We start from the raw sequence: 27,647 nt of genomic DNA on the forward strand, positions 1-27,647 counted from the left end.
TAAAAAAAACTGCGTTAAACTCAAATTGGAAATAATAAATGTATGACAAAAATAAAGTATAAACATGAAAATAATACACACTTCCAATCATATTTCTATTATACAAAATATCGCTGTGTGTACATATATTTTTAATACGTTCACTCCGCTGTTTGTACCTCCCCTGAAGTGACTTAAAAGTCCTTCACGCTGTCAACAACATACGCACGTGGTCACCTCTGTTAGAGTCGTAATAAATATACTCATTTTTTCTTAAACTATCAGTTGATTTAGTCGATCCGTCATGCAGCTGTGTGGAGTTTGTAGCGAGCTTGTTCCTAAATACAGATGTCCAGCCTGCAGAATCAGATAGTAAGTCATTTGCTCGTGCTCGATTGCAGCAAGATAAATCAACATAATTCGCAATCAGCTCCATGTTTATTATATTTATTATAATATTTAAGCTAATGAAAAGGGGGAAAGGGTTGAAGAGAAACATTAAATAAACGTAAACAACTTAAAAGATCATGTTTAGCTTGTGAAACCATCAAATCATCAAATAAAAGTGTTTCTTTCCCTTCTAGTTGTTCAGTGGCTTGCTTTAAAAGGCACAAGGAAGATGGTAAGTGTGTTTTAATACTCTCTAGATTCAATATTTATCATATTTTGTAACTATATTTACATTTTATAAGCAAATAGGTTTACTGGGAATCAAAGCCATTGATTATGTTGAAAAAGCGGCATTATTATTTTAGATTAATTCATTTGTTTTGTGATTTATTAACTGTAATATAGCAGCAGTAGTAGTAATAATAATAGTATTCATTCATTCTTTTCAGCTTAGTCTCATTATTAATCAGGGGTCGCCACGGCGGAATGAACCACCAACTTATCCAGCACATGTTTTACGCAGCAGATGCTCTTCCAGATACCATTATTATAATTGATGATAATACAAGTAGCAATATAAGCAGTAGAAGCTGAGCTTAATTTTATTGCTGTTACTATTTTTATTCAGTGGTTAGCACTGTCGCCTCACAACAAGAAGGTTGCTGGTTCGAGTCCTGACTGGGTCAGTTGGCATTTCTGTATGGAGTTTGCATGTGGGTTTCCTCCGGGTGCTCCGGTTTCCCCCACAGTCCAAACACATGCGCTATTGGGGAATTGATTAACTAAATTGGCTGTAGTGTATGAGTGTGTGTGTGAATGAGTGTGTATTGGTGTTTACCAGTACTTTGTTGCAGCTGGAAGGGCATACGCTGTGTAAAACATATGCTGGATAAGTTGGCGGTTCATTCCGCTGTGGCAACCCCTGAATAAAGGGACTAAGCTGAATAAAAATGAATGAATGTTTGCATAGTTATTTTATTTAACTGTTATTGTTACTCTATAATACTTTAATTATGAATTAATGTATTGATTGCTGTTAATAAATAACCAAAAATAAACAATTATTGATATAATCATGGGGCGACGCAGTGACGCAGTAGGTAGTGCTGTCGCCTCACAGCAAGAAGGTCGCTGGTTCGAGCCTCGGCTGGGTCAGTTGCCGTTTCTGTGTGGAGTTTGCATGTTCTCCCTGCGTTCGCGTGGGTTTCCTCCGGGTGCTCCGGGTTTCCCCCACAGTCCAAAGACATGCGGTACAGGTGAATTGGGTAAGCTAAATTGGCCATAGTGTATGAGTGTGTATGAGTGTGTATGGATGTTTCCCAGAGATCGGTTGCAGCTGGAAGGGCATCCACTGCGTAAAACATGTGCTAGATAAGTTGGTGGTTCATTCCGCTGTGGTGACCCCGGATTAATAAAGGGACTAAGCCAAAAAGAAAATGAATGAATGAATTATATAATCATATGCAAGTAGTGTATATTTCAGATATAAAACAGTATAATGGCATTAGCAGTGTTTAGGTCATGGGTTCAAAATGTAAAAAGAAACTAACCATAATTAATAAACATTGTTATTGTTAGTCTTTAGTATTATTATCAGTTAATAATTCCACCCTCAGAAAAGGGTAACAGAAATAATATTCAGAAACGAAGACTTGATTCTTTTCTTCATCTTATAGCTTCATGTGATCCAGTTAAAGAATCAGATCCAGCCTCCAGCAAACCAGCAGCAGTCAGCAACGGTCAGTCATTTTTAATTTTATTTCTTCTTTATTGCTTCTGAAGAGAGAGAAAACATGGGATATTTACAGTTTGAACCCGAAAATGAGCAGTCTGTCAGATGAAGAAGAGCGAAGGTCCGTTCTTCGTATGTGGATTACTCAATTAGCTGGATTTAATTATTGACGATTTGACATGATCCAGGATCGTTTCGTTCTTCAAAACTGATTCGAGAGTTGTTGTCATAGCAACATTTCTGGTAGCTCAAACCTACTCGGGAGCTGGGGTCCGTTCTTCATACCTCGCTTAAATGATCTGAGATGAATTGACAGATCCTGGATCTTTTAATCTTGATAACTGATCTCTGGCTGATTTGGTTCTTCATGAATCAGATTAAAATGTCAGGATGAACTGATCTGAGATCTCTGTGTGTGTTGTGAAACACAGATCTATCGATCCTCGATATCATGATCAGCAATGCAACGATTGGCTGACGGCACAGAAGCATAATGACATCATCTGATATTCAATTATTAATTCAATTAAAATTTGTAGTAAACAGTTTGTTAAAAATGATACTCAATAACGTTCCATCATTGTTGTGGGCTGCAGGCGTTACACTTTTACTTCGTTTTACATTTAGAGGGCATTTTCTTTGTTTTAGTACACTAGCCCTATTCCAGTTTCTTAATCTGCGTAAGGAATAACTGGCTGTTTAAATGAATTTTGCATCAAAAAAGAAGTTTGACATCGATAAAGGTGTCTGGAACTTTTGCAAAACATCAAATCACCGTCATATGAGCTGTCAGAACATGTGCATGACTGCATGAATGATTATTCCTTAAAAAAATCAACCAAACAAAAAACAGTCGAATATTGCGCTTGTCTATTATCATACACAACTTGTACTAAAACTGATACCTTAAAATCGTACGCGCTTGTATCTAAAAAGACGTTCTCTTTGAACCCCATAGGGATAGACCCCCCATGATAGTTTTTGTACTTTTATTTTGGAGAGCAGATTGCATACGTTTCATTTCTCTATTTTTTTTACTGGTAACACAGACCTGCTCAGGAGCAGGCTCATTTCATTTAAATCGGGTATTTATTTATTTAATTATTTATTTTATTGTAACTATTTACTATTCCCAAGTGTATATAACTACAGCTGTAAGAAGATATCAGCATTTGGTACACACTTTCAGTATTACCTTTGCTTGAAATGACCCGATGTAATCCTGTTTACATGAAATGAGCTGCTGCTCCAGAGCAGGTTTGAGTTACCAGAACTGTTGCTATGACAACAACTCTCGCATGAGTTTTGAAGAATGAAACGATCCTGGATCGTGTCTAATCGTCAATAACCAAATCCTGCTAATTGAGTAATCCACGTATGAAGAACAGACCCCAGCAGCTTATTTCATATAAACAGGATTAGATTGGGTCAGTTCAAGCAAAGGAAATACTGAAAATATGTACCGAATGCTTACCGTAGTAGTTATATACACTTGGGAAAATAGTAAATATATTTTTTAACTATATATTTAAAGTTTAAAATGTATATATTGATAAAACTGCTGCAATCTGCACTCCGAAATAAAAGTACAAAGACTGCCACCTGGTGGTTCGAAGAGAACATTTATTGATATGGACTTTTTAGATACAAACGCGTACAAACGATTTAGTACAATTAGTGTATGATAATAGACGAGCACAATATGCAACCTTTTATTATTATTATTATATTTTTTTTAAGGAATAAAACATTTATGCAGTCATAAACATGTTTTGACAGTAAATATGACGTGATTTATGCTTCACAACAGTTGCAGACGCTTACCAATATCAAAATGCTTTTGTGATGCAAAATTAATTTAAACATCCAGTTATTCTTTACACCGATTAAGAAACCGGCTACTATAATACTACTAAAGAAAATCCGCTCTAACTGTAAAACTAAGTAAATTGCTAAATACTCTTGACACATAAAAGTATAAAGCCTGCAGCCCACAACAATGATGGAAAGTTATTGCGTATCATATTTACCAAACTGTTTACTACGAATTTTATATAATTTAGCTCACATGGATAATTGAATATTAATCAGATGATGTCATTACGCTGCTGTGCCGTCAGCCAATCAATGCATTGCTGATCATGATATCGAGGATTGATAGATCTGTCCTTCACAACACACGCAGAGATCTCAGATCAGTTCATCCTGACATTTTAATCTGATTCACGAACTTGTTTGAAGAAACAAATTAGCCAGAGATCAGTTATCAAGATTAAAAGATCCAGGATCTGTCAAATCATCTCAGATCATTTAAGGAAGGTGCGATGAACGGACCCCTGGAGTCAGAGAACCAATTGAAAAGAAAGTTTACTGAAGACAAACTGAAGAGTTTGTAGTCTCATCAACACTCGCAATGAGTTCATAGGCCGCTCTGCTTACAATCTCAAAACAACAACAATTATACTCTCACATAACATCATTAACTGTGTACAATTCTGAACGACATCCAAACTGGCAGCTTGCATACAAAGGTGTACCTAATAAAGTGGCCGGTGAGCGTATGTGCCAAGTGAGGGAAAAAAAAGAGAATTAAATGACTCACTCTGTCTTCAAGAAGAGCCCGCAGTTACCTCATCCGTCTTGTTTTCTGGCTGACGTGACTGGCTTTGCTTCTGTCTCCGCTATCCTGATCCAGGGATGCAGCTCCAGCTTCTCCAGATCTCTGGTTTTAAAAAATGAAAATATGCTTGATTTGCCTCTTTGCCATTTTGAAAATACAGATATTATTTAGGAAGGCCACTATGCCATTACTTATTTTCGTTGCTTACTGCGCACGAAACAATAACCACCGACCAATGAGACTGATTGTAAGAAAGCTGATTGGTCGAAAATATCAACCCAGCCTCATTCTGAAAACATACCTCCACGGACGTTTCAGGAGAATGCGAAATACGTCCGGGTGGCACGTTTTTCTGCAGTTTTTGTTTTCGTAAATCCACCAGAGGTTGCCGTGTACGCTTTTTGAGATCTCAAATTTCTCTAGCGAGTGCCATTCGCGCCTGCTGTTCTCGCGTAAACCCACCAGAGGCTGCTACCGACACATTTTTTGAACAGACTTTCTGACTGACTGAGCAAACGATCGACTGACCCACCCTCCCCCTTCCCTAAACCCAACCAATTTTATCGATTGACCCACCCACCCACTTCCCTTAACCCAACCAACAAGTTTCAAAACCAATAAAAAAAAAATAAAAGCCCTCGGCTGATTTTTTTTTTTTTACCACGTTTTCATATTTTACCACATTCTCACCCTGCTATTCACTTGTTTGTTTTATATTTTGGATTCTGTTTTTGTCTTACCCCTCCTGAAAAATCAAGCTTAAAAACCCAGCTTTGGCTGGTTTTAGCTGGTTGACCAGCCTGGTTTTAGAGGGGTTTTGGCCATTTCCAGCCTGGTCTTAGCTGGTCAGGAAGGAAAATGACCAGCTAAAACCAATTAAAACCAACTTGACCAGCCTGGTCTAAGCTGGACATAGCTGGTCTTGGCTGAGCTCCCAGCCTGGCTAGCCTGGTCAAGCTGGTTTTAGCTGGTCATTTTCCTTCCTGACCAGCTAAGACCAGGCTGGAAATGGCTGGAAACCAGCCTGGAAATGGCTAAAACCCCTCTAAAACCAGGCTGGTCAACCAGCTAAAACCAGCCTAGGCTGGTTTAAGCTGTTTTTTTCAGTAGGGACCTGCTTTCTGGAACCCCCGTCTTTGTGGTCAACTCCTCTCTGCATGTCAAATCCGCCGACGTATGTGAAGCGCTAACGGGACAAACTGGTTGCAGTCGGAATGCCGTCCATACGGAGGTAAGCGGTCAGTCAGCTGGTAAGCATGAAAAGGAACGGCGTCACACCGCCCTGTAGCGTACGTTTAAAAAAATGAAATGCAGCCATGCGTACCTCCGCCTACGTAATTCGCTGTCTCCAGAAACGTCCGCAGGGCTACGTTTTCACAATGAGCCTGTGTTGTAAAATATTGTTAAATGTGACTTCTGCATTGTGACTACTTTTATGTGTGTGTGCGTGCACACAATCCACACAGCGTTGCTCTGTGTTTTTCACTTGCACTCATTCACATTCTCTTTAACGTGGTTAAAATGAATGTATTTTTCAGCTGAACAGCCGTGGACTGTTGAGGATCTGCTGGATGAAGACAGTCAGACTGATAAAGTGCCGTTACAGAAACTTCAGCAGCTCGGTATGAAACCACAGACTCTCTCTTCACTCCGTCTGTTTTTGGGGAAGCAGTTTCACAGGTAGTTTTGTGTGAACAGGTGATTCAGAAGCATTGAGGGGTCTGCTGAGGAATCCTCACCTCCGCCAGCTGATGATGTCAGTGGATTCAGCTGAAAATAAAGCCAAAGCCATGAAGGACGCCATGCAGGAGCCGCTGTTCGTGGAGTTCGCTGATCAGTGCTTGAACATTATTGAGCCTTCAGAAACAGAGAATAATGATGAGGATGATGATGAATACTGATCTAAACTCTCACGTATGAACTCATTTTGATTTAACAGACTAAAATACAGTCAGTCCAATAGTGGCTGATGTTTCTTTGTGTGTATTTTTTACTAACATTTTTTTTGGTAAATAAATAAGTTTTGAGTGCAAACAATGTCTTCAAGGGATAGTTCACCCACTATTTACTCACCCTCAAGTGGTTTCAAACGCTTTTTGAGTTTCTTCTGTTGAACACAAAAGAAGATAGTTTGAAGAATGTTGGAAACCGGTAGCCATTGACTTCCATAGTAGGAAAAATTAAAACAACGGAAGTCAATGGTTACTGTTTTCCAACAACTCTGGGATAGTTCACCCCCCCAAAATGAAAATGAATACTTCACTATTTACTCAACCTCTCAAGTAGTTTCAAACGCTTTATGAGTTAATCTCTTCTGTTGAACACAAAAGAAGATAGTTTGAAGAATGTTCGACACCGGTAGTCATTGTCTTCCATAGTTGGAAAACAATACAATGGAAGTCAATGGTTACCGTTTTCCAACATTTTAGGGACAGTTCACCCCCCAAAGATGAAAATGACTACTTCACTATTTACTCAACCTCTCAAGTAGTTTCAAACCCTTTATGAGTTTCTTCTGTTAAACACAAAGGAAGATAGTTTGAAGAATGTTTGAAATCGGTAGCCATTGACTTTCATATTAGGAAAACAATACAATGGAAGTCAGTGGTTACTGTTTTCCAATATTTTAGAGATATTCAACCCCCAAAAATGAAAATTACTACTTCACTATTTACTCACACTCTCAAATGGTTTCAAATCCTTTATGGGTTTATCACTTCTGTTGAACACAAAAAAAGATAGCTTGAAGAATGTTCGACATCGGTAGCCATTGTCTTCCATAGGAGGAAAACAATACAATGGAAGTCAATGGTTACTGTTTTCCAACATTTTAGGAATAGTTCACCCCCAAAGATGAAAATGACTACTTCACTATTTACTCACACTCAAGTAGTTTCAAACCCTTTATGGGTTTCTTCCTTTAAACACAAAAGAAGATAGTTTGAAGAATGTATGAAACCAGTAGCCATTGTCTTCCATAGTAGGAAAAAAAAACAATGGCCAAAGTCAATGGTTACCATTTTCCAACATTTTAGGGATAGTTCACCCCCCAAAATCTAAATTACTACTTCACTATTTACTCACCCTGAAATAGTTTCAAACACTTTATAAGTTTATCTCTTCTGTTGAACACAAAAGAAGATAGTTTGAAGAATGTTCAAAACCGGTAGCCATTGTCTTCAATAGTAGGAAAACAATAAAGTGGAAGTCAATGGTTACCGTTTTCCAACATTTTAGGGATAGTTCACCCCCAAAGATGAAAATGACTACTTCACAATTTACTCACACTCAAGTAGTTTCAAACTCGTAATGAGTTTCTTCTGTTAAACACAAAGGAAGATAGTTTGAAGAATGTTTGAAACCGGTAGCCATTGACTTTCATATTAGGAAAACAATACAATGGAAGTCAATGCTTACTGTTTTCCAACATTTTAGAGATATTCAACCCCCAAAAATGAAAATTACTACTTCACTATTTACTCACACTCTCAAATGGTTTCAAATCCTTTATGGGTTTATCACTTCTGTTGAACACAAAAGAAGATAGCTTGAAGAATGTTCGACACCGGTAGCCATTGTCTTCCATAGGAGGAAAACAATACAATGGAAGTCAATGGTTACTGTTTTCCAACATTTTAGGGATAGTTCACCCCCAAAGATGAAAATGACTGCTTGACAATTTACTCACACTCAAGTAGTTTCAAACCCTTTATGGGTTTCTTCCTTTAAAAACAAAAGAAAATAGTTTGAAGAATGTATGAAACCAGTAGCCATTGTCTTCCGTAGTAGGAAAAAAAACAATGGAAGTCAATGGTTACTGTTTTCCAACATTTTAGGGCTAGTTCACCCCCCAAAATCTAAATTACTACTTCACTATTTACTCACCCTCTCAAATGGTTTCAAATCCTTAATGAGTTTATCTCTTTTGTTTATTCGGTAGCCATTGACTTTCATATTAGGAAAACGATACAATGGAAGTCAATGGTTACTGTTTTCCAACATTTTAGGGATAGTTCAACCCCCAAAATCTAAATTACTACTTCACTATTTACTCTGCCTGAAATAGTTTCAAACACTTTATAAGTTTATCTCTTCTGTTGAACACAAAAGAAGATAGTTTGAAGTATGTTCAAAACCGGTAGCCATTGTCTTCAATAGTAGGAAAACAATAAAGTGGAAGTCAATGGTTACCGATTTTCAACAATTTAGGGATAGTTCACCCCCAAAAATGAAAAACACTACTTCACAAATTAATCACACTCAAGTAGTTTCAAATCCTTTATGAGTTTCTTCTGTTAAACACAAAGGAAGATAGTTTGAAGAATGTTTGAAATCGGTAGCCATTGACTTTCATATTAGGAAAACAATACAATGGAAGTCAGTGGTTACTGTTTTCCAACATTTTAGAGATATTCAACCCCCAAAAATGAAAATTACTACTTTACTATTTACTCACCCTCTCAAATGGTTTCAAATCCTTTATGGGTTTATCTCTTCTGTTGAACACAAAAGAAGATAGTTTGAAGAATGTTCAAAACAGGTGGCCATTGACTTCCATAGTAGGAAAAAAATACAATGGAAGTCAATGGTTATTGTTTTCCAACGTTTTAGGGATAGTTCACCCCCCAAAATCTGAATTACTACTTCACCATTTACACACCCTGAAGTTATTTCAAACCCTATATGAGTTTCTTCTGTTAAACGAAGATAGTTTGCAAAATGTTCAAAACCGGTAGCCATTGACTTTCATATTAGGAAAAAAATACAATGGAAGTCAATAGTTACTGTTTTCTAACATTTTAGGAATAGTTCACACAAAAATTAAAATTACTATTTCACTATTTACACACCCTCAAGTGGTTTCAAATCGTTTATGAGTTTCTTTCATCTGTTGAACACAAAAGAAGATAATTTGAAGAATGTTCAAAACTGGTAGCCATTGTCTTCCAGTAGTAAAAAAAAAAAAAATACAATGGAAGTCAATGGTTACTGTTTTCCAACAATTTAGGGATAGTTCACCCAAAAAAATTAATTACTATTTCACTATTTCCTCACTTTTATGAGCTTCTTTTGTTGAACTCAAAAGAAGATAGTTTGAAGAATGTTTGAAACTGGCAGTCTTTGACTTCCATAGTGTCAGCATAGTAGAAGATTAAAAAACAACTATGCTAATGAGGAAGAGATGGTCACTAGTGGGCGGGGCTTTCCCCCTCTGATGACACGTACACGGGAGAATGTCAATCAAAGTGTTTCTACAGACTGTTTTCATCAAGTGTGATTATAAACAAAACAGTTAATACATGTGTACCATTAGAAGCTGGTTATATTCACTTACTGCAGCCTCACAACTGTGTTTAAAGTCCATATAAAAGTGTTAATAGGTGTCTAAGTTATCTATGTGAAAAAAAAGAAATGCAACACAGAGCACATCTGTTAAATCCTTTATTTGCATTATCAGACAATATCCAATGTTTGACTGAGCCAATCCAAATGAAGACCAGTTTTATTATCGCATGTTGCTTTCATTAATACCCTGAGATTATAAATAAAGACATGTTTTGGTCATAATGTTGAAGTCAAAATTATTCACCCTCCTCTGATTTGTTCTTCTTTTTGTAATATTTACCAAATGATGTTTAACAGAGCAAGGAATTTTTCACAGTATTTCTGATCATATTTTTTCTTCTGGAGAAAGTCTTATTCGTTTTATTTCGGCTAGAATAAAAGCAGTTTTAAATTTTGTTAAAGCCATTTTAAGGTCAATATTATTAACCCCCTTAAGCTATATTTGTTTTGGGTTGTCTCCAGAACAGACCACTGTTAAACAGCGACTTGCCTAATTACCCTAACTTTACCCTAATTAACCTAGTTAAGCCCTTAAATGTCACTTTAAGCTGAATACGAGTATCTTGAAATATATTTAGCCAGATATTATGTGCTGTCATCATGGCAAAGAGGAAATAAATCAGTTTAAAAAGTGTTTTTCCCCCATTAAACCATGTAAAATGCCTCTAAGAAGAACAAACATTTCACAGAAGAGCTCATCTTATCTTTTATACATATAGTGCACATGCAATTAAATGTTTAAATGTGTTTAAACTTGGCATCTACAGAGTACATTTTGCTCTTAACAGCAAAGAGAGATCTGGCAAAAAGGAATAGCAACACATGCAAACAGTACATTAATCCAGTTTACTTTGGTAAGAGCCTCAATGGCAATGCAGAAACCTGTGTGTTCCCCAGTATTTTACCATATAGTGAGTTGATTTAGGGAGAAATGTTGAGCTTTGGGCTCAAACTTGGCATCTACAGAGTACATTTTGCTCTTAAACAGCAAAGAATGGTCTGGCAAAACTGAATAGCTACGAATAAACATGGCATCAGTACCTTAATCCAGTTTGCTTTGGTAAGAGCCCCAGCGGCAATGCAGAAACCTGTGCGTTTCCCAGTATTTTACCATATAGTGAGTTGATTTATGGAGAAATGTTGTGCTTTGTGCTTAAACTTGGTACCTACAAAGTACATTTTGCTGTTAAGCAGCAAAGAGCGATCTGACAAAACTGAATATTTACATGGCAACAGTACATTAATCAGTAAGAGCCTCAATGGCAATGCAGAAACCAGTGCATATCCCAGTATTTTACCATATAGTGTGTTGATTTAGGGAGAAATGTTGAGCTTCGGGCCCAAACTAGGCATCTACAGAGTACATTTTGCTCTTAAACAGCAAAGAGAGATCTGGTAAAAAGAAATAGCTACAGATAAACATGGCATCGGTACCTTAATCCAGTTTACTTTGGAAAGAGCCGAATGCAGAAACCTGTGCGTTTCCCAGTATTTTACCATATAGTGTGTTGATTTAAAGAGAAATGTTGAGCTTTGGGCTCAAACTTGGCATCTACAGAGTACATTTTTCTTTTAAACAGCAAAGAGAGATTTGGCAAAACTGAATAGCTACAGATAAACATGGCATCAGTACCTTAATCCAGTTTGCTTTGGTAAGAGCCCCAGCGGCAATGCAGAAACCTGTGTGTTTCCCAGTATTTTACTATATAGTGTGTTGATTTAGGGAGAAATGTTGAGCTTTGGGCTCAAACTTGGCATCTACAGAGTACATTTTGCTCTTAAACAGCAAAGAGCGATCTGGCAAAACTGAATAGCTACAGATAAACATGGCATCAGTACCATAATCCAGTTTGCTTTGGTAAGAGCCTCAACAGCAATGCAGAAACCTGTGCATTTCCCAGTATTTCACCACTGTGCAATTAATAGAGTAAAAAAGTATACAAAACATTCAATCAATATCATATAATCCATTATTGCCCTCACTTCTCATTATAACTTAATATAGTTTAAAGTCTGTGCTTTGATCAGTTTGTGTAGTATTAAATAGTATAGTAAATGTTTTGGAAATACCCAGTTTTAGGATATCTCAGCAGCAATATGACTATCAAGCTTTTAAATCAAGCTACACTGTAAAACAGCTTCTGTATTTTGTGATTCACAAGTGTTTGTGGTTTATTTATGGTGGTGAGTTGCATTATGGGATGTTGATCTCTGCTCTGTCGACTTCTGATGTTGAAAATTCAACTCTACAGTTTAACAAAGTGACTTTTATTGACATTTTAGCAGAAATAATATAATGTCTAATAAATAATATCTAGAGAAATAAGTGTGTAGAATAACAGAAAATGTGCTGCAGTTTATTACAAGGTTTCTGTAGTGTAATATACAACACCAACCCACACAATATATCACTTTAAACCATTAGAAATGTTCATAAAAGTCACTTTTTTTTAAAGTTTGTCAAAGTTAAAAGTTGCCAGAAGAAAGATCGAGCTCCCATAATGCAATTCAAAAGCAGAAATAAATGGGAAAAGTAATGACATGAATCACAAAATACAGAAAACTGCTCATTTACAGATGTGTCTGTATAAAATAGAGACTCAGTATTATAAAGTAATTATAAAATGCTCTACAGTATATTGCGATTGAACAAGCAGCGGAAATAAAAGGCACTGTATGCTGAAACCTGAGAGAGTAAATGCAACAGAACTAAATACAGAATTGCACTATAAATAAGGCAGCTATATAACGTGTAGTGTAGTGTTTTTCAAAGGTGCATTGCTTGCATTAAAGCTCAGGTCAGTCTCTCTCCAGCAGGATCTGGTTGAATCCGGTCACCACTTCAGCCTTGTGCGCTGGATGCATGTCTGCGTACAGCAGTGGAGATCTCTGAAGATGCATCTTAATGGAGCCCTGGAAAAACAAACAGGCTCAGAATCTAACAATTCATTCATTCACCTTCGGCTTAGTCCTTTATTTATCAGGGGTCGCCACAGCGGAATGAACCGCCAATTATTCTAGCATATGCTTTACGCAGCGAATGCCCTTCCAGCTGCAATCTAGTACTGGGAAACACCCATACACACTCAAATTCACAAACACACTCATACACAACGGCCAATTTAGTTCATTAATTCACCTATGGCGCTTGTGTTCGGACTGTGGGGGGAATCGGAGCACCAGGAGGAAACCCACGCCAACACGGAGAGAACATGCAAACTCCACACAGAAATGCCAACTGGCCCAGCTGTGACTCAAACCAGCGACCTTCTTGCTGTGAGGCTACAATGCTAACCACAGAGCCACCATGCCACCACAAACACAAGTTAAAGAGCCCATATTATGGGTTTTTGAAAATGCCCTTCCATGTAGTGTGTCACACAGCTCTAAGTGAAGTGAAATATCCAGCTAAGGCTTAAATCTGTAAGTGTACAGTGTTTAAAACTGTTGATTCATCTATAAAAGAGTCGACTCATAGTGCTTCAAACGAGTCGTCTTGATAACGAGTCATTAGGTGTTTCGCGATGACGCAGCCACGAAACACAAGTAGTTGCACGCACACACCCGGGAGATTTGAAACCTGCGGCCCCGCCCACTAACAGAAAAAAAAGCCCCACACACACACACAAACACACACACGCACACACACACAGAGACACACACAGACACCAGTGGAATGAAGTCAGGCTGTGCAGATGGATACTATCGACAGCCTACCCAAAGATGAAAGCTCAGCATTATAACATTCTGGAAACTACATGCTTACAAAGAAGACTTCTTCAGTTTGTTAAAGGAAGGATCAGTAAAGACTGTCAGAACATGGATCAGTGCATCATGGATCAGTTTCTTCCCCCATTTCACCAGTGTAAGAACGTGCGATTAAAATTGTTGCCTCGTTTACTCTAGCTTGCAAATGATGCATTTAGTTGTGTTTTGTTACTTGTAACCGTGTGTACTGTATCAGGTTATCTCTTTATTGTTGTATCGAGTGTAAAGCCACGTTGAAAACGCGACGCGTGCCGCTTTGTTTATGGATCGTCAGCTGTTGCTACACGCATGCAACGGTCAAGTTTCAAAATATTTTAGCTCAGGTTCAAGGGAGCTGTCTAAATTGCACCCAGCATGCTGAACTGGTGCTCTAATCTAGGCGAACGGTGAGGGTTGTGTGTGTGTGTGTTGCGTGTGTTGCGCAGGGCCGGTTCAGCAAGCTGAACTGCCGCTGTAGGTTAAGGACGATCACCTCGCCCTCAACCCGAAAGTGAAAACAAAAGTGACCCGTTAGCAAAGTGAGGACGGGGGGTGTCACAGATATAACTCAGGACGCGGGTGGTGAGGGAGGTGTCGCGGACGTCTCCCCCTTTATTGGTGCTGTGTCTTCCAAGGAGGAGGAGGAGGTGTTTGTGTGTGCGTCTGTGTGAAAAGAGCAGGTAGAGGGTGACGTGCTCCTCGCCAGTTCTTGGAGTTTTTGCTCAATAAAATAGTTTGTCGTCTGTTTTTTTTAAGTGCATCGTCTGTATTTACATTCACCCACTGGCAGCCAAAATCCACACCTTACACTATGAAGCGTGTATGCACTGTGACTACTTTTATATTGTTGATTACGTGCTGGGCATTTCACTCTGTCTCGCGCTGAAGGCTGTCAGTTTCGACCAATCGCAGCAGGCTGTCATCAGTCCAATCAGCGCAGATTAGCTTCGTGCTGAGGAGGGGTTGGGAACAAATGAATCGCTGAACGATTCATATGGGAGTCGCTGGGATAACTAGGTAAAAATAAATGCAGATTATAAGACCATCAAAGTGTTGTTTGACCTTGCATGCATATTAGACTGTTGTTGGAGACCCTTTCAACCTAAATATGACCCTATTTCATGTATAATATGGGCTCTTTAAACATAATATTTTCTTCATATTAACATGTAAAAAATGTTTGATGTATAAATAATAATAAAAACAGAAATAAAGCCAAAGAGTAGGATTTATTATAAACAGTGTTTAGTTTAAGCTGAAACTAAACTAAAAAACCCTTTTCAGTAATGAATCTGGTATCCAAGATACATCCTCTAGATCAGGGGTGGGCAAACTCGGTCCTGGAGGGCCGGTGTCCTGCACAGTTTAGCTCCAACACTAATCAAACACACCTGAACAAGCTAATCAGTATCTGCAAGATCACTAGAAATCTATAAGCAGGTGTGTTTGATTAGAGTTGGAGCTAAACTGTGCAGGACACCGGCCCTCCAGGACCGAGTTTGCCCACCCCTGCTCTAGATGCACTGGGACGCATCGTCAGTGATATATCCTGGGGTCACTGGGTGTTTCTGATCTTTCAACATCCGACACCCTCGTCCAGGTGACCCAGCTGAGGTTGATCAGACCCCAGCTTGGGTCTCAGTGACCATCACCAACAGAGCAGCCCTCTTTATCCACAGCCATCTTGTGGCTTTCTCTGCAGCTTCACAGACTTACTGGCCCTCTCCTTAGCTGCTACTGCTAGGCCTAGTTGGTTGAATACTTTACAGAGTGAATGCCCTGCAAACCATCTACTGCCCACCCTAACTCACTCACAGTCGGTCTTCCAGCCCCCTTCCTGTCACTTCTCTACTAGCTCCAAGATAGGTCTAAAACATAATATGAACTTTAGAGGAAAAATTACTACAAAAATAATTACTAAAACAAATATTAAAGCAAAACAGAACCATTTAAATCAAAGTAAAAAGACGAATGCTTTTTAATTCAAGTGAAAACATAAAAATGAAAGCTAATTCAGATTAAATTATGAAGTCATAATTATTCGCCCTCCTGTTCATTCATTCATTCATTCATTATCTTTTCAGCTTAGTCCCTTTATTAATCTGGGGTCGCCACAGTGGAATGAACCGCCAACTTATCCAGCATATGTTTTACTTAGCGGATGCCCTTCCAGCTGCAACCCATCTCTGGGAAATCGCCCTCCTGTTATTATTTTATTTCTTCATTTTGAAATATTTCCCAAATGATCTTTAGCAGAGCAGGGGATTTTCCACAGTATTTCCTATAATACTTTTCGGTAACACTTTATAATAACTACACACTATAAATCATTTATTAAGCCTTAGCAAATAGTGAATACATTATCTGTTAAACATTAACTCTACATTAATAAACGTTAGTAAGCAGTGTATAACTGCAGCTACAAATGCTGTATTCTTGACTTATAACCACATTTATAATGCGCTTAATAATTGTACTTTCATACTTAGTTAATGATTTATTTTTCATTACTAAATTAAGTATTGCATTATTTACAAACCAGTAGTATATAAAAGTAGTTGAGGGTTTTTAGGATCATTCAGAATGAGTTAGTAAATGATTAATAAACTATTGAAATCAACGTTTATATGTCTTATTATTCAGGCATATACTAATAGTTAACTAATATGTTAATAAACGCTTTATTAACTCAACTTTATCTAGTTCTGTGACCTAATCTAAAGTGAGGACTATTTATGCTTTATAAATCCCTTATAAATGACAAATAAAGGCTCAGTTAAATTCTAAACAGGAAGATTGACATTATTCATTCCTTTTCATTTAAAGATACACAAATAAATCTGTACTTCAAATGAACAATAAATCTCTGCAACCGTATCTAAAATAAAATTACTGTAGAGTTTAAACATTGCATCTTATTATATTGTTCAATTATTATATTGTTGTTGTTGTTTTATCTTGTTTTATGTCGTATTTTGACACTCCTGTTATTCAGTAATGTTTAAACTTTACAGTCATTTTACTTTTTAGAAAAGATTGCAAAGATTATTGTTCATTTGATTCTGAGCCTTTAATTGCCATTTAAAAGGGATTTATAAAGCATGAATAGTCCTCACTTTAGATTAGGTCACAAAACTGGATGAAGTTGACTTAATAAAGCATTTATTAACATATTAGTTAACTATTAGTATATGCCTGAATAATAAGACATATAAATGTTGATTTCAATAGTTTAATAATCATTTACTAACTCATTCTGAATGATCCTAAAAAGCCTCAACTACTCTTAAATACAAATGGTTTGTAAATAATGCGATACTTAATTTATTAATGAAAAATAAATCATTAACAAAGTATGAAAGTACAAGTATTAAGCACATTATATAGGTGCTTATAAGTCAAGAAAACAGCATTTGCAGCTGCAGTTATAAACTGCTTACTAACGCTTATTAATGTAGAGTTAATGCTTAACAGATAATGAATTCACTATTTGCTAATGCTTAGTAAATGATTTATAGTGTGTAGTTATTATAAAGTGTTCCCTATTTTGCTTCTAGAGCAAGTCTTAACCCATTTTAAGGTCAATACTTAGCCCAAATTTTAACCTAACTAACCTAGTTAAACCTTTAAATGTCACTTTAAGCTGAACACTAGTGTCTTGAAGAATATCTAGTCTAATATTATGTACTGTCATCATGACAAAGACAAAATAAATCAGTTATACAGTTATTAAAACTATTTGGTTTAGAAATGTGTTGGAAAAATCTTCTCTACGTTAAACAGAAATTGGGGAAAAAATAAACAGGAGGGGTAATAATTCTGACTTGAGCTGTATAATCTGAATCTTTTTTCCTCTATCATTCATATTCAACTGTAGCAATCACCATCATGTGTTTTACTCTGGGTTGAATCAACATAGTTGTTTTTTGTGTGTTGTATCTCTTACTCGTGGCTGAGCTCGGATAGACGCCACTCCCTGGTCAAACTGGTTGGTTTCCACTTTATACTGGCCGTGTCTGAATGGGATGTTGATGCAGGTCATGATGGACATGATCCTCTGGAAGCCTGAGGCGGTCAGAGACACAGTGATGGAGGGAGCGGAGGCCATGGCCAGACCAACAGGCCATCCTCTGACAGGCACCGGCTCCGGGACGCTGCTCAGCTGGACCGAGCCTCGTTCCTTCAGCAGATTCGGCATCACTGATGCTTCAGCTGCTTCTTCTTCTACTAAATCCTCTGCGTCGTCCAGCTCTGCCTCCGCTAGTGCATCCATCCAGGCCTGAGGAGCACAGAAAAACAGAAAACACTGATGGTGATACAAGTCTGATTGCAATAAAGGAACTTTTCCTTTGCATTCTTTATTGTTTGGGCTTTGATTTGAGATTCGTTCATTCATTCATTTTCCATCGGCTTGAGCCCTGATTATCATGCGTCGCCACAGCGGAATGAACTGTCAACTATCCCGGCATATATTTTACGCAGCGGATGCCCTTCCAGGCAAACACCCATACACACACTCATACATATGGCCAATTTAGTAGCACATGTATTTGAACTGTGGGGGAAACCAGAGCACCCGGAGGAAACCCACACCAACACGGGGAGAACATGCAAACTCCACACAGAAAAGCCAACTGAACCAGCGACTTTCTTTCTGTGAGGCGACAGTGCTAACCCACTGAGCCACCTATTAAATTTAATATGTATTACCAAAATATAGATTCAGCTAATTTGAATGGCATCTATGGATATGTTAGTCTGTATTTATTATTCCTGAGGTCTCCATAATCTTGGACCAGGCCGTATCCTGAGCAGCTGCTGTGGTGGTCAAGGAGGAGTGAAGAGCATGTGACTGATTCCTGTAAGATCCCAGTGACAGACGAGTCTTCGCATTGATCCTGAAGGGCCAGCCTGAACCCCTGCCAGTGACCTCTCCCACCTGCAGCCTCTCCACGATGGACGTCCAGCTTTCTACAGCCTAGACTGCAGCTGTCCAGAGGAGAAATGGGCGTGCCCAACTGAGCCTGGTTTCTCTCAAGGTTTTTTTTCCCTTCACTTTCATCAATTGGTGGAGTTTGTTCCTCGCCGCTGTCACCACTGGCTTGCATGGTTCAGGACTTGTGGAGCTGCGCATGGATTTGTTCTTCAGAGTTTGGACAATTTTAGAGTTGATTTGAATATTCTATCTCAAATGGCGTCAGAGTTTAATTGACTTTTACAATTTTTACATTAAAAGATATTTTAAAAATATTATAAAATAAATAAAGTGCTAAATCCAAAAACAGAGACTTGTGCAATATGCAGGATGATTTTCTGAACATTCTGGTACTAGTTTTATTGTATAATTCCATATGGTTGAATTGTTTAATTCATTCGTATGGGTAATTCTTTTTTTTAATCAAGAAATTAAGCCTTGTGCAACATAAAGGGTACATATTTATGCCTATCTGACCTATTTTTCTATCTATCTATCTATCTATCTATCTATCTATCTATCTATCTATCTATCTATCTATCTATCTATCTATCTATCTATCTATCTATCTATCTATCTATCTATCTATCTATCTATCTATCTATCTATCTATCTATCTATCTATCTATCTATCTATCAACTGTTTTATCTATCTATCTATCTATCTATCTATCTATCTATCTATCTATCTATCTATCTATCTATCTATCTATCTATCTATCTATCTATCTATCTATCTATCTATCTATAAACTGTTTTATCTATCTATCTATCTATCTATCTATCTATCTATCTATCTATCTATCTATCTATCTATCTATCTATCTATCTATCTATCTATCTATCTATCTATCTATCTATCTATCTATCTATCTATCTATCTATCTATCTATCTATCTATCTATCTATAAGCGTCACTTCCTGATTTAACTGGAGCCAAATATCAAAAGTAAAAACCTAATTTGCTGCGGTCGGAGAAGCTGCGTCAATCTTTTCTTTATTTAATAAATTACTTGCACCTCAGAAGACGATGCCGACATGCAATGAACGCGTGGTGGTGTCTGAAGGCGTGAGACGCTCTTGACAATTCTGGAGGTCGATAATAATATAATCACACTAATACTGCAATGGTTAAGGCTTTTCAAGAATGACCAAAACAACATTTCAGATGTTTTACAGTGTGCTCAGCTGCTTGATTTGTCTTTTTTTAAAAGGGCACCTATGGTGAAAAATCTACTTTTCAAGCTGTTTGGACAGACATATGTGCATGTATGGTGTATAGAGCGTCATATTGGGGTGATATAAGCACACCCAGTGCTTTTTTTCAATTTAACAACATAAAAAACGGTGGACCAATTAGAGCGGTTTTCAAACCGACCGCAACTTTATGTAGGAGAGCGGTCCCCCCGCCCACCAATATTGATTGACAGGCGCGTCATCATATCCTCAGTTTGTTGATTCACGTCCGCCATTTTCAGCGTGAGTCGAAGCGATATCACTAGCTTTATAGGAACACCCTAGCTTTATTTTTAGATGCAGGGCTCATTGGGCTCAACACAAGATCAATATTCTCCACATTATTTCTCTAATCGGAATTATTGGTTGTATCTTTAGGTAGGTTTGCAAACATGTGTACTTCTCATTGAGTCTACCTTATACTTCAGCCGTTTGCATTTCTCACGATCCCAGAAGCTCCCTGTGATCTTAACTAGCATGCGTTTTAGAATTCTAAACATCGGTTTCTATCAGGGTACACTCAAGTCGACGGCTGGGTGCCGCGGACCGCTGCAGAAACCTATGTTTAGACTTTTAAAATGCGTAGCGTGATGATTCGGGACACTTCATGTATCTGCCGCGCCACAGAAAGTGTCTGGTGTGCCGTGTTGCGGCTTCGAGCGGCGCATCCGGTGCCTCAGTCAAAGTTAATTCATGTACGACTGAATGCTGTACCTCTCACTCCAGCTCCTTCTCGCAGTCTGCCTGTCAGACTCTGTTGCAAACGCAGAGCGGGTGAGCTCATGGCTCCGCCCCCTTGTTACGTTGGCGGGAAGCCGAAACTAATTTACATGTGAAGCAACAAACCCCTAAATCAGCGAACTGTGGACACGCCCCCAACATGACACTTTTTAACACTTTTTTAAACTGAACCTAAACTGGCACACTCAGAAGAACCATAATATTAATATTAAATCATAAAAAAGAGGTCAACTATGTGCCCTTTAAAGACTTTTTTACATCACGTGATCATCACATTTTTATCATTACATGATCTCTTATAACATAATCACATGGCTTGAAGAAACAGGTTTGGAACAAGTGAAATAAGTAAATTATGACAGAATTTTTTTGTGAATTATACACTTTAATGAAAATAAAATCCAGCAGAACACTTACTCTCCAGCGCCTCCACTTGGTTTGGATGACTGATGCAGCTTTATGCCACTTCTTAATCTCTCTTCTGACCCTCCAGGATCTCACGCCTGTAATAAAGAGACACAGAAATAGATTGAACTCAACTAGAGCGTGACAGGTTTGTCTTTTGGCTTTTTAGATCTCAGTAAAGCAGGTGTTTAGCTCAGGTGTGCTTCATCTGCTCTGTTCTGAGTTTAAGGGATAATCAGGAGAAAGGTCAGAGATCTGGGTTCAGTGTCTAGACAGATTTCTGCTCCTTTAGCCAAGCAGACGTTAGAGAGAACTCAACCGCCCTGGCAGACAAGAATGAAGCACAAGAGTCCCAACCACACTACCTGTAATCCCAAAATAACAATGTGACCCTGGACATTGTGGACAACAAATCTAAACATACATGGGTATGCTTATGAACAGAATTTCCCCCGCTGTCGTTTAAAAAAATAAAACTCCGTCCACATGAAAACTCAAAAACGCACTGTGATGCATGTTGAGGGCACGCTGAACCAACAGGCGGCGACAATGACATTTTTATGCTGGGTTTAACCAGCACACTGGGAACAAAGTAAACTGCATACAAGTCAATGTAAACGTGAGAACAGAGGCGGATTACCGTCCCGTGGGCAAATGACACAAAATATGCGACGTGTTTGCCACGAACGTGCAGAATTTGCCTCATTTGCGTCTTCCACTTTTGGTGTGAACCCAGCCGTGTTGGCCAATCAGAAAGGAGCAAACAGCATGCATGATGACATCATGAGGTGAAAACTCCAGTTGTAATGTCCACATGACGACACTATACCTATTGTTGTGGAAAATCTTCACCCTGGCTGAAGTTTTTAAAAAGTATTGGTTTCAGTCACATGACACTGCGTATTCACGGACAAACAGCATAACCGCAATGAAAAAAGTGTCGTTTTTAAAATTTAGAAAATGTAGTTTTTGGCATTAAAAAAAAGTCTATAATTAATTATTTTACAGTGAGGAAGTGCAGAGGGTTGCTGAAGAACTACTGAGAGATTTCAGCTGCTGTCTGGGCTTTCTAAACCTCCCTTCCTTCATGTGTTCAATACTTTTTCCCTGCGTCATTTCATTTTATTATTATTTTATTTATTATTATTATTATTTATTATTATATTTATTATTATTTTATTATTATTATTTCATTTCATTTATTATTTCATTTTATTCATTTGTAAACTAATTAGATTTGTTTTCTTGGTTAGCACTGTCACCTCACAGCAAGAAGGTCACTGGTATGAGTCTCTGCTGGGCCAGGTGCCATTTGTGTGTGGAGTTTGCATGTTCTCCCTGTGTTGGCGTGGGTTTTCTCTGGGTGCTCCGGTTTCCCCCACAGTCCAAAGACATGGGCTGTAGGTGAATTAGATGAACTAAATTGGCCTTAGTGTGTGTGAATGCGAGAGTGTATGGGTGTTTCCCAGTACTGGTTTGTTGTAAAACATATGCTGGAATAGTTGGCGGTTAATTCCGCTGTAGTGACCCCTGATAAATCAGGGACTAAGCTGAAGTAAAATTAATGAATGAATGAATAAAAATCTAATTAATTTCCTTATTTATTGCCAACATCTGGGGAAAATTCAACAGCACCTTTAGAAATATGTTTTCTGAAAAAAATGGTGACGAGTTCACTACTTATTTTCCCCGCTGTACCAGTGCAGGATAAGTTGTGCTCCAGGGTCACAAATATTAAATGCTAACCTGCTTGTATGCGTGTGGCTGCTTGTGTCCTTCGGAAACGCTGGCGTTGTTGATGCCTTCGCCAACAGCACTGGATACTGAACGCTTTCTGTGAGCGCACCCTGTTCCTGTGCTCCTCCAGTATCTCCAACTGCACAACACATCATCACATTAACTACTGACATGCAGAGAAATCACATCAGACTATCTGTGATTGAGTTCAGTACTTTATATTTACTACTCAACTTGACTCCCCTTTGGTTATGTTGGGGGCTGTTTTTGCCCCATTGACTTCCATTATAATCACATGTTTTGATTGCAAAACTATGACAGCATATAATCATGTATTCCTGATTGTTGCAAGTTTTCCCTGTTGGGAAGAGGTCAAATGTGCAATATTTACTGTTGATCATCAGTTGTAGTGCAAAAGAAGCTTAGTTTCTGGCTTTTATATTGAGTTATATAGAGTGTAATGTGTGTGTGTGTGTGTGTGTGTGTGTATGAGAGAGAGAGAAACCTTCGTGCACTCACCTAAATATGTCTGAGAAAATCTAAATAAGCAGTTCAGCTCTCAGAACATAGTAAACACAATAAGTGTATTTCTGCACACACACTATAATCTGCTGTTTTACTCCACTGAGCACAGGCCGATCTAAAAGGTTAATGCTGCAAGCTGATGATCAACAGTAAAAATTACATGTTACCTCTTCCCAACAGGGAAAACACCAACAATCAAGAATGCATGATTATTTGGTGTCATGTCTTTGCAATCAAAAAATGTGATTATAATGGAAGTCAATGGGGCAAAAACAGCCACCAACATTTAATTAGTAATATGCATTCCCAAGAACTTAATCTGGACATTTTTACAGGTCAAAACTGCAATCTAAGGGTTCAAAAAATCATCTCAGTCATAATCTGAGCGCTTTCTGAGCCTCCATAGACAGCAAGGGTAAGCTCTTACATTTAATCAAAAATGTCCTAATTTGATTGATAGATGAAGTATTTGAATGAAGTATTCCTTCAACCTTTCTAGAGCTGCCTCAAAAATGCATTTTACAAAGTGCATCGCAATCATAACAGTTCACGCTTTACCAGGGAGTGCGTGAGGAAGACTTTAGTCCTCCCACAATGCACCATGTTGTTGTTGTCATCAGGGCTGAAGGTGGAGTTTGGGCAACGTCTCTTGAGGACCACACTGAGCACATCCTCTACAGCTGATCCCAGAACAGCCTGATTGCTCAGCTCAGGGCCTGTGGATGACAGTAGAGGTTTAAATTAGACATTCATAATAATTATAAGGCAAAACACAACAGATAAAACCACTTTTTCATGCAACTATTCATATATTAGCAAATATTTGGCTAATATTTAAAATTATGTATAAGTCATTCATTTATTAGCAAAATATTTAGCAGTGTTTGCATGCCCTTTACAGAATAGAATTCATTAAAATAGAAGTAAAACAACAATTATTAGAAGTTGATTTTAAAAAAAGCACCTAAACAGCTTTGCATTTTGTGATTTTTTTTTAAGTTGAATAAAATACTATTTTCTTTTCATATATTTCATAATTGAGGATTCCAAATAAATAGTATAAAAATCTCGTCTCATCTCATTCTCGTGAACCCAATCTCGTGTCTCATCTCCTAGAGTAAGTGTCTTATCACACCCCTACTATTTACACTATTATTTAGAGTATGACTGTTTAGTATATATTTGCATCTGTAAATTTTTACTCAGATGCATACTGTATTAACACACAGACAGACAGACAGACAGACAGACAGACAGACAGACAGACAGACAGACAGACAGACAGACAGACAGACAGACAGACAGACAGACAGACAGACAGACAGACAGACAGATAGATAGATAGATAGATAGATAGATAGATAGATAGATAGATAGATAGATAGATAGATAGATAGATAGATAGATAGATAGATAGATCGATCGATCGATCGATAGATAAAACTGTTTATAGACAGACAGACAGACAAACAGACAGACAGACAGACAGACAGACAGACAGACAGACAGACAGACAGACAGACAGACAGACAGACAGACAGACAGACAGACAGACAGACAGACAGACAGACAGATAGATAGATAGATAGATAGATAGATAGATAGATAGATAGATAGATAGATAGATAGATAGATAGATAGATAGATAGACAGACAGACAGACAGACAGACAGACAAAAAAACAGACAGAAAGACAAACAAACTCCTCTTCTCTGTAACAAACCATACAAGCAGTAACATGAAGCAAAACAATTCAACCATTTGAACAAAGACCTATTGATTTCTATGGAAGACATTTGTCAGTTTACACCAACACTTAAACTCAATATAAAAATGAATGTAGTAGGCAAGTAGTGCATCACTGCATGCAGAATATGTACAGCAGATAAGCATGCAGTAATTCACCTGAGCAATTCAGATTCATATTATTTTAAGTGCTGTGTTCATAAGAGAAGAGAAGCAGAAATGAGAGGAAGATACTGGAAGAAAAAAAGATAAGAATCAGGAACTGTAGCAAGAAACAAGAAAAAAATGCGTGTGTGTATTTAATGGTATACATACTTTTCTTTTTTGCTGCTAGTCTGTTGTTTGCAATCAGCCCGTATCTTTGGAAAAAGCTGTGATATGGGATCCTGTACAAATAATACAAATGATTAAGGGTGAATTCAATAGGAAATTCTGTTATGGTGTCTCAAAACTTGAGCTGATATACAGTTGAAGACAAAATGATTAATTATTGTAATTATTATTATTTGAAATATTTCCTAAGTGATGTTTAACAGAAATTTTTCATGGTATTTCCTATTATGTTTTTCTTCTGGAGAAAATCTAATTTCTTTTAGTTTTAACCTAATTAACCTAATTTTAAGCCTTTAAAGGGCACATAGTTTACCTCTTTTTATGATTTAATATTAATATTATGGTTCTTCTGAGTGTGCCAGTTTAGCTTCAGTTTAAAACACAATTCAGATTGTTTTATTATAATGTGTTAAAAAGTGTCATGTTGGGGGCGTGTCCACAGTTCGCTGATTTAGGGGTGTGTTGCTTCACATGTAAATTAGTTTCGGCTTCCCGCCAACGTAACAAGGGGGCGGAGCCATGAGCTCACCCGCTCTGTGTTTGGGCAGACTGAGAGAAGGAGCAGGAGTGAGAGGATCAGCAATCAGTCGTACATGTACGACTCGGACACAGACCAAGCAGAGAGTACAAAATCATTTGTGTCTTTGTACAGTTTTACAGCCAACTGTGTGCTAGTTTCAAGTGCCGAGCTTGTACACAGAAACTAATAACCACGCACACTGAATTAACTTTCACTGAGGCACCGGATGCGCCGCTCGAAGCCGCGACACGGCACACCAGACACTCTCTGTGGCGCGGCAGAAACATGAAGTGTCCCGAATCGTCGCGCCGTTTTGTGTACCCTGATAGAAACCTATGTTTAGATTATAAAACGCATGGCACAGCGTCAGGTACAGCAGCGCCTAGTTAAGATCACAGGGAGCTTCTGGGATCGCGAGAAATGCAAACGGCTGAAGTATAAGGTAGACTCAATGAGAAGTACACACGTTTGCAAACCTACCTAAAGATACAACCAATAATTCCGATTAGAGCGATAATGTGGAGAATATTGATCTTGTGTTGAGCCCAATGAGCCTTGCATCTAAAAATAGAGCTAGGGTGTTCCTTTAGTGATATCGCTTCGACTCACGCTGAAAATGGCGGACGTGAATCAACAAACTGAGGATATGATGACGCGCTTGTCAATCAATATTGGTGGGCGGGGGGACCGCTCTCCTACGTCAGGTAGCGGTCGATTTGAAAACCGCTCCAATTGGTCCACCGTTTTTTATGTTGTTAAATTGAAAAAAAAAGCACTGGGTGTGTTTATATCACCCCAATATGACGGTCTATACACCATACATGCACATATGTCTGTCCAAACAGCTTGAAAAGTAGATTTTTCACCATAGGTGCCCTTTAAAAGTCACTTAAAGCTAAATACTTGTATCTTGCAAAATAACTAGTAAAATATTATGTACTGTCATCGTGGAAAAGAAAAAAGAAATCAGTTATTAGAAATAATTTACAGTAATGATTTTATCTTCAAATGTATAATATACCACATGATAAGCTCTAATTTTGAATGAAAATACCAATTAAATTTAGTGTATTATAAAGGTCCTGTGAAGTGCTTTAAAATGTGCATTTTTTTATTCGATGTTTGCAGTGGTGTAAATTAACTAAATACAAATACTCAGACTACTGTAACTGAGTAGTTTTTCCTCAACAATTGTACTTTAGTAGTTTTACAAATGTGCACTTTTTCTTTCTTCTGAGTATTTTTAAGTGCTGTATCAGTACTTTTACAACACTACTTTCCTTCAACCTACAGTCACTACTTTATTTATTCTTCTCTATGGAGATTAAAAAAATCCGTCCTGTGATTCCTGTCCAATCAAATCACACACAGAAGGTAAATCACATCATAATGAACTACCTCAAGACTTTTTACAAGACATTTATAATTACAGAAAACAGTTTGGAAGCATTAAAAGTGTCCAAGAAGATGTCCAAAATCTTTACACGCATTGACCCAGAGACTGTTTAGATGCATGTCACTGATGAGAAGATGACGGATGTTTACTGTATGATGACCGAAATGGCCTTAAACACCCAGCACGCACAGGATGTCAACATGGCGTCAGATTGACATT

At 37.9% G+C, this 27,647-nt stretch overlaps 2 protein-coding genes across 2 annotated transcripts in view; one reads left to right on the plus strand and one right to left on the minus strand.

Annotated features, from left to right (window-relative positions):
• Positions 1–187: 187 nt before the first annotated feature.
• Positions 188–7,173, plus strand: znhit3 (zinc finger, HIT-type containing 3). Its single transcript, XM_056457242.1, has 5 exons — positions 188–351; positions 564–601; positions 2,046–2,108; positions 6,260–6,343; positions 6,420–7,173. The coding sequence occupies exons 1-5, from the start codon at positions 284–286 to the stop codon at positions 6,620–6,622; spliced, it is 456 nt and encodes a 151-aa protein (XP_056313217.1). The 5' UTR covers positions 188–283; the 3' UTR covers positions 6,623–7,173.
• Positions 7,174–10,150: 2,977 nt separating this feature from the next.
• LOC130228797 (unconventional myosin-XIX) overlaps positions 10,151–27,647 on the minus strand; it is a 56,168-nt gene continuing 38,671 nt past the window's right edge. The window contains exons 18-23 of the mRNA XM_056457241.1: positions 25,495–25,565; positions 23,992–24,149; positions 22,918–23,047; positions 21,184–21,269; positions 17,761–18,093; positions 10,151–12,980 (exon numbers count right to left, since the gene is read on the minus strand). Coding sequence (XP_056313216.1) covers positions 12,867–12,980; positions 17,761–18,093; positions 21,184–21,269; positions 22,918–23,047; positions 23,992–24,149; positions 25,495–25,565 — 892 coding nt within the window. The 3' untranslated portion in view covers positions 10,151–12,866. The remainder of the gene's footprint in view (positions 12,981–17,760; positions 18,094–21,183; positions 21,270–22,917; positions 23,048–23,991; positions 24,150–25,494; positions 25,566–27,647) is intronic.

This window comes from Danio aesculapii, chromosome 5 (assembly GCF_903798145.1).
Source record: "Danio aesculapii chromosome 5, fDanAes4.1, whole genome shotgun sequence".
Classification (NCBI taxonomy): domain Eukaryota; kingdom Metazoa; phylum Chordata; class Actinopteri; order Cypriniformes; family Danionidae; genus Danio; species Danio aesculapii.

What these genes read in the sequence shown, in the direction of transcription:
- znhit3 (XM_056457242.1), top strand. Translation starts at nt 284, where the DNA reads ATGCAGCTGTGTGGAGTTTGTAGCGAGCTTGTTCCTAAATACAGATGT. An exon ending in ACCAGCAGCAGTCAGCAACG is followed by an intron (nt 2,109 to 6,259) that starts GTCAGTCATTTT and finishes TGTATTTTTCAG; the next exon opens with CTGAACAGCCGTGGACTGTT. An exon ending in ACAGAAACTTCAGCAGCTCG is followed by an intron (nt 6,344 to 6,419) that starts GTATGAAACCAC and finishes TTGTGTGAACAG; the next exon opens with GTGATTCAGAAGCATTGAGG.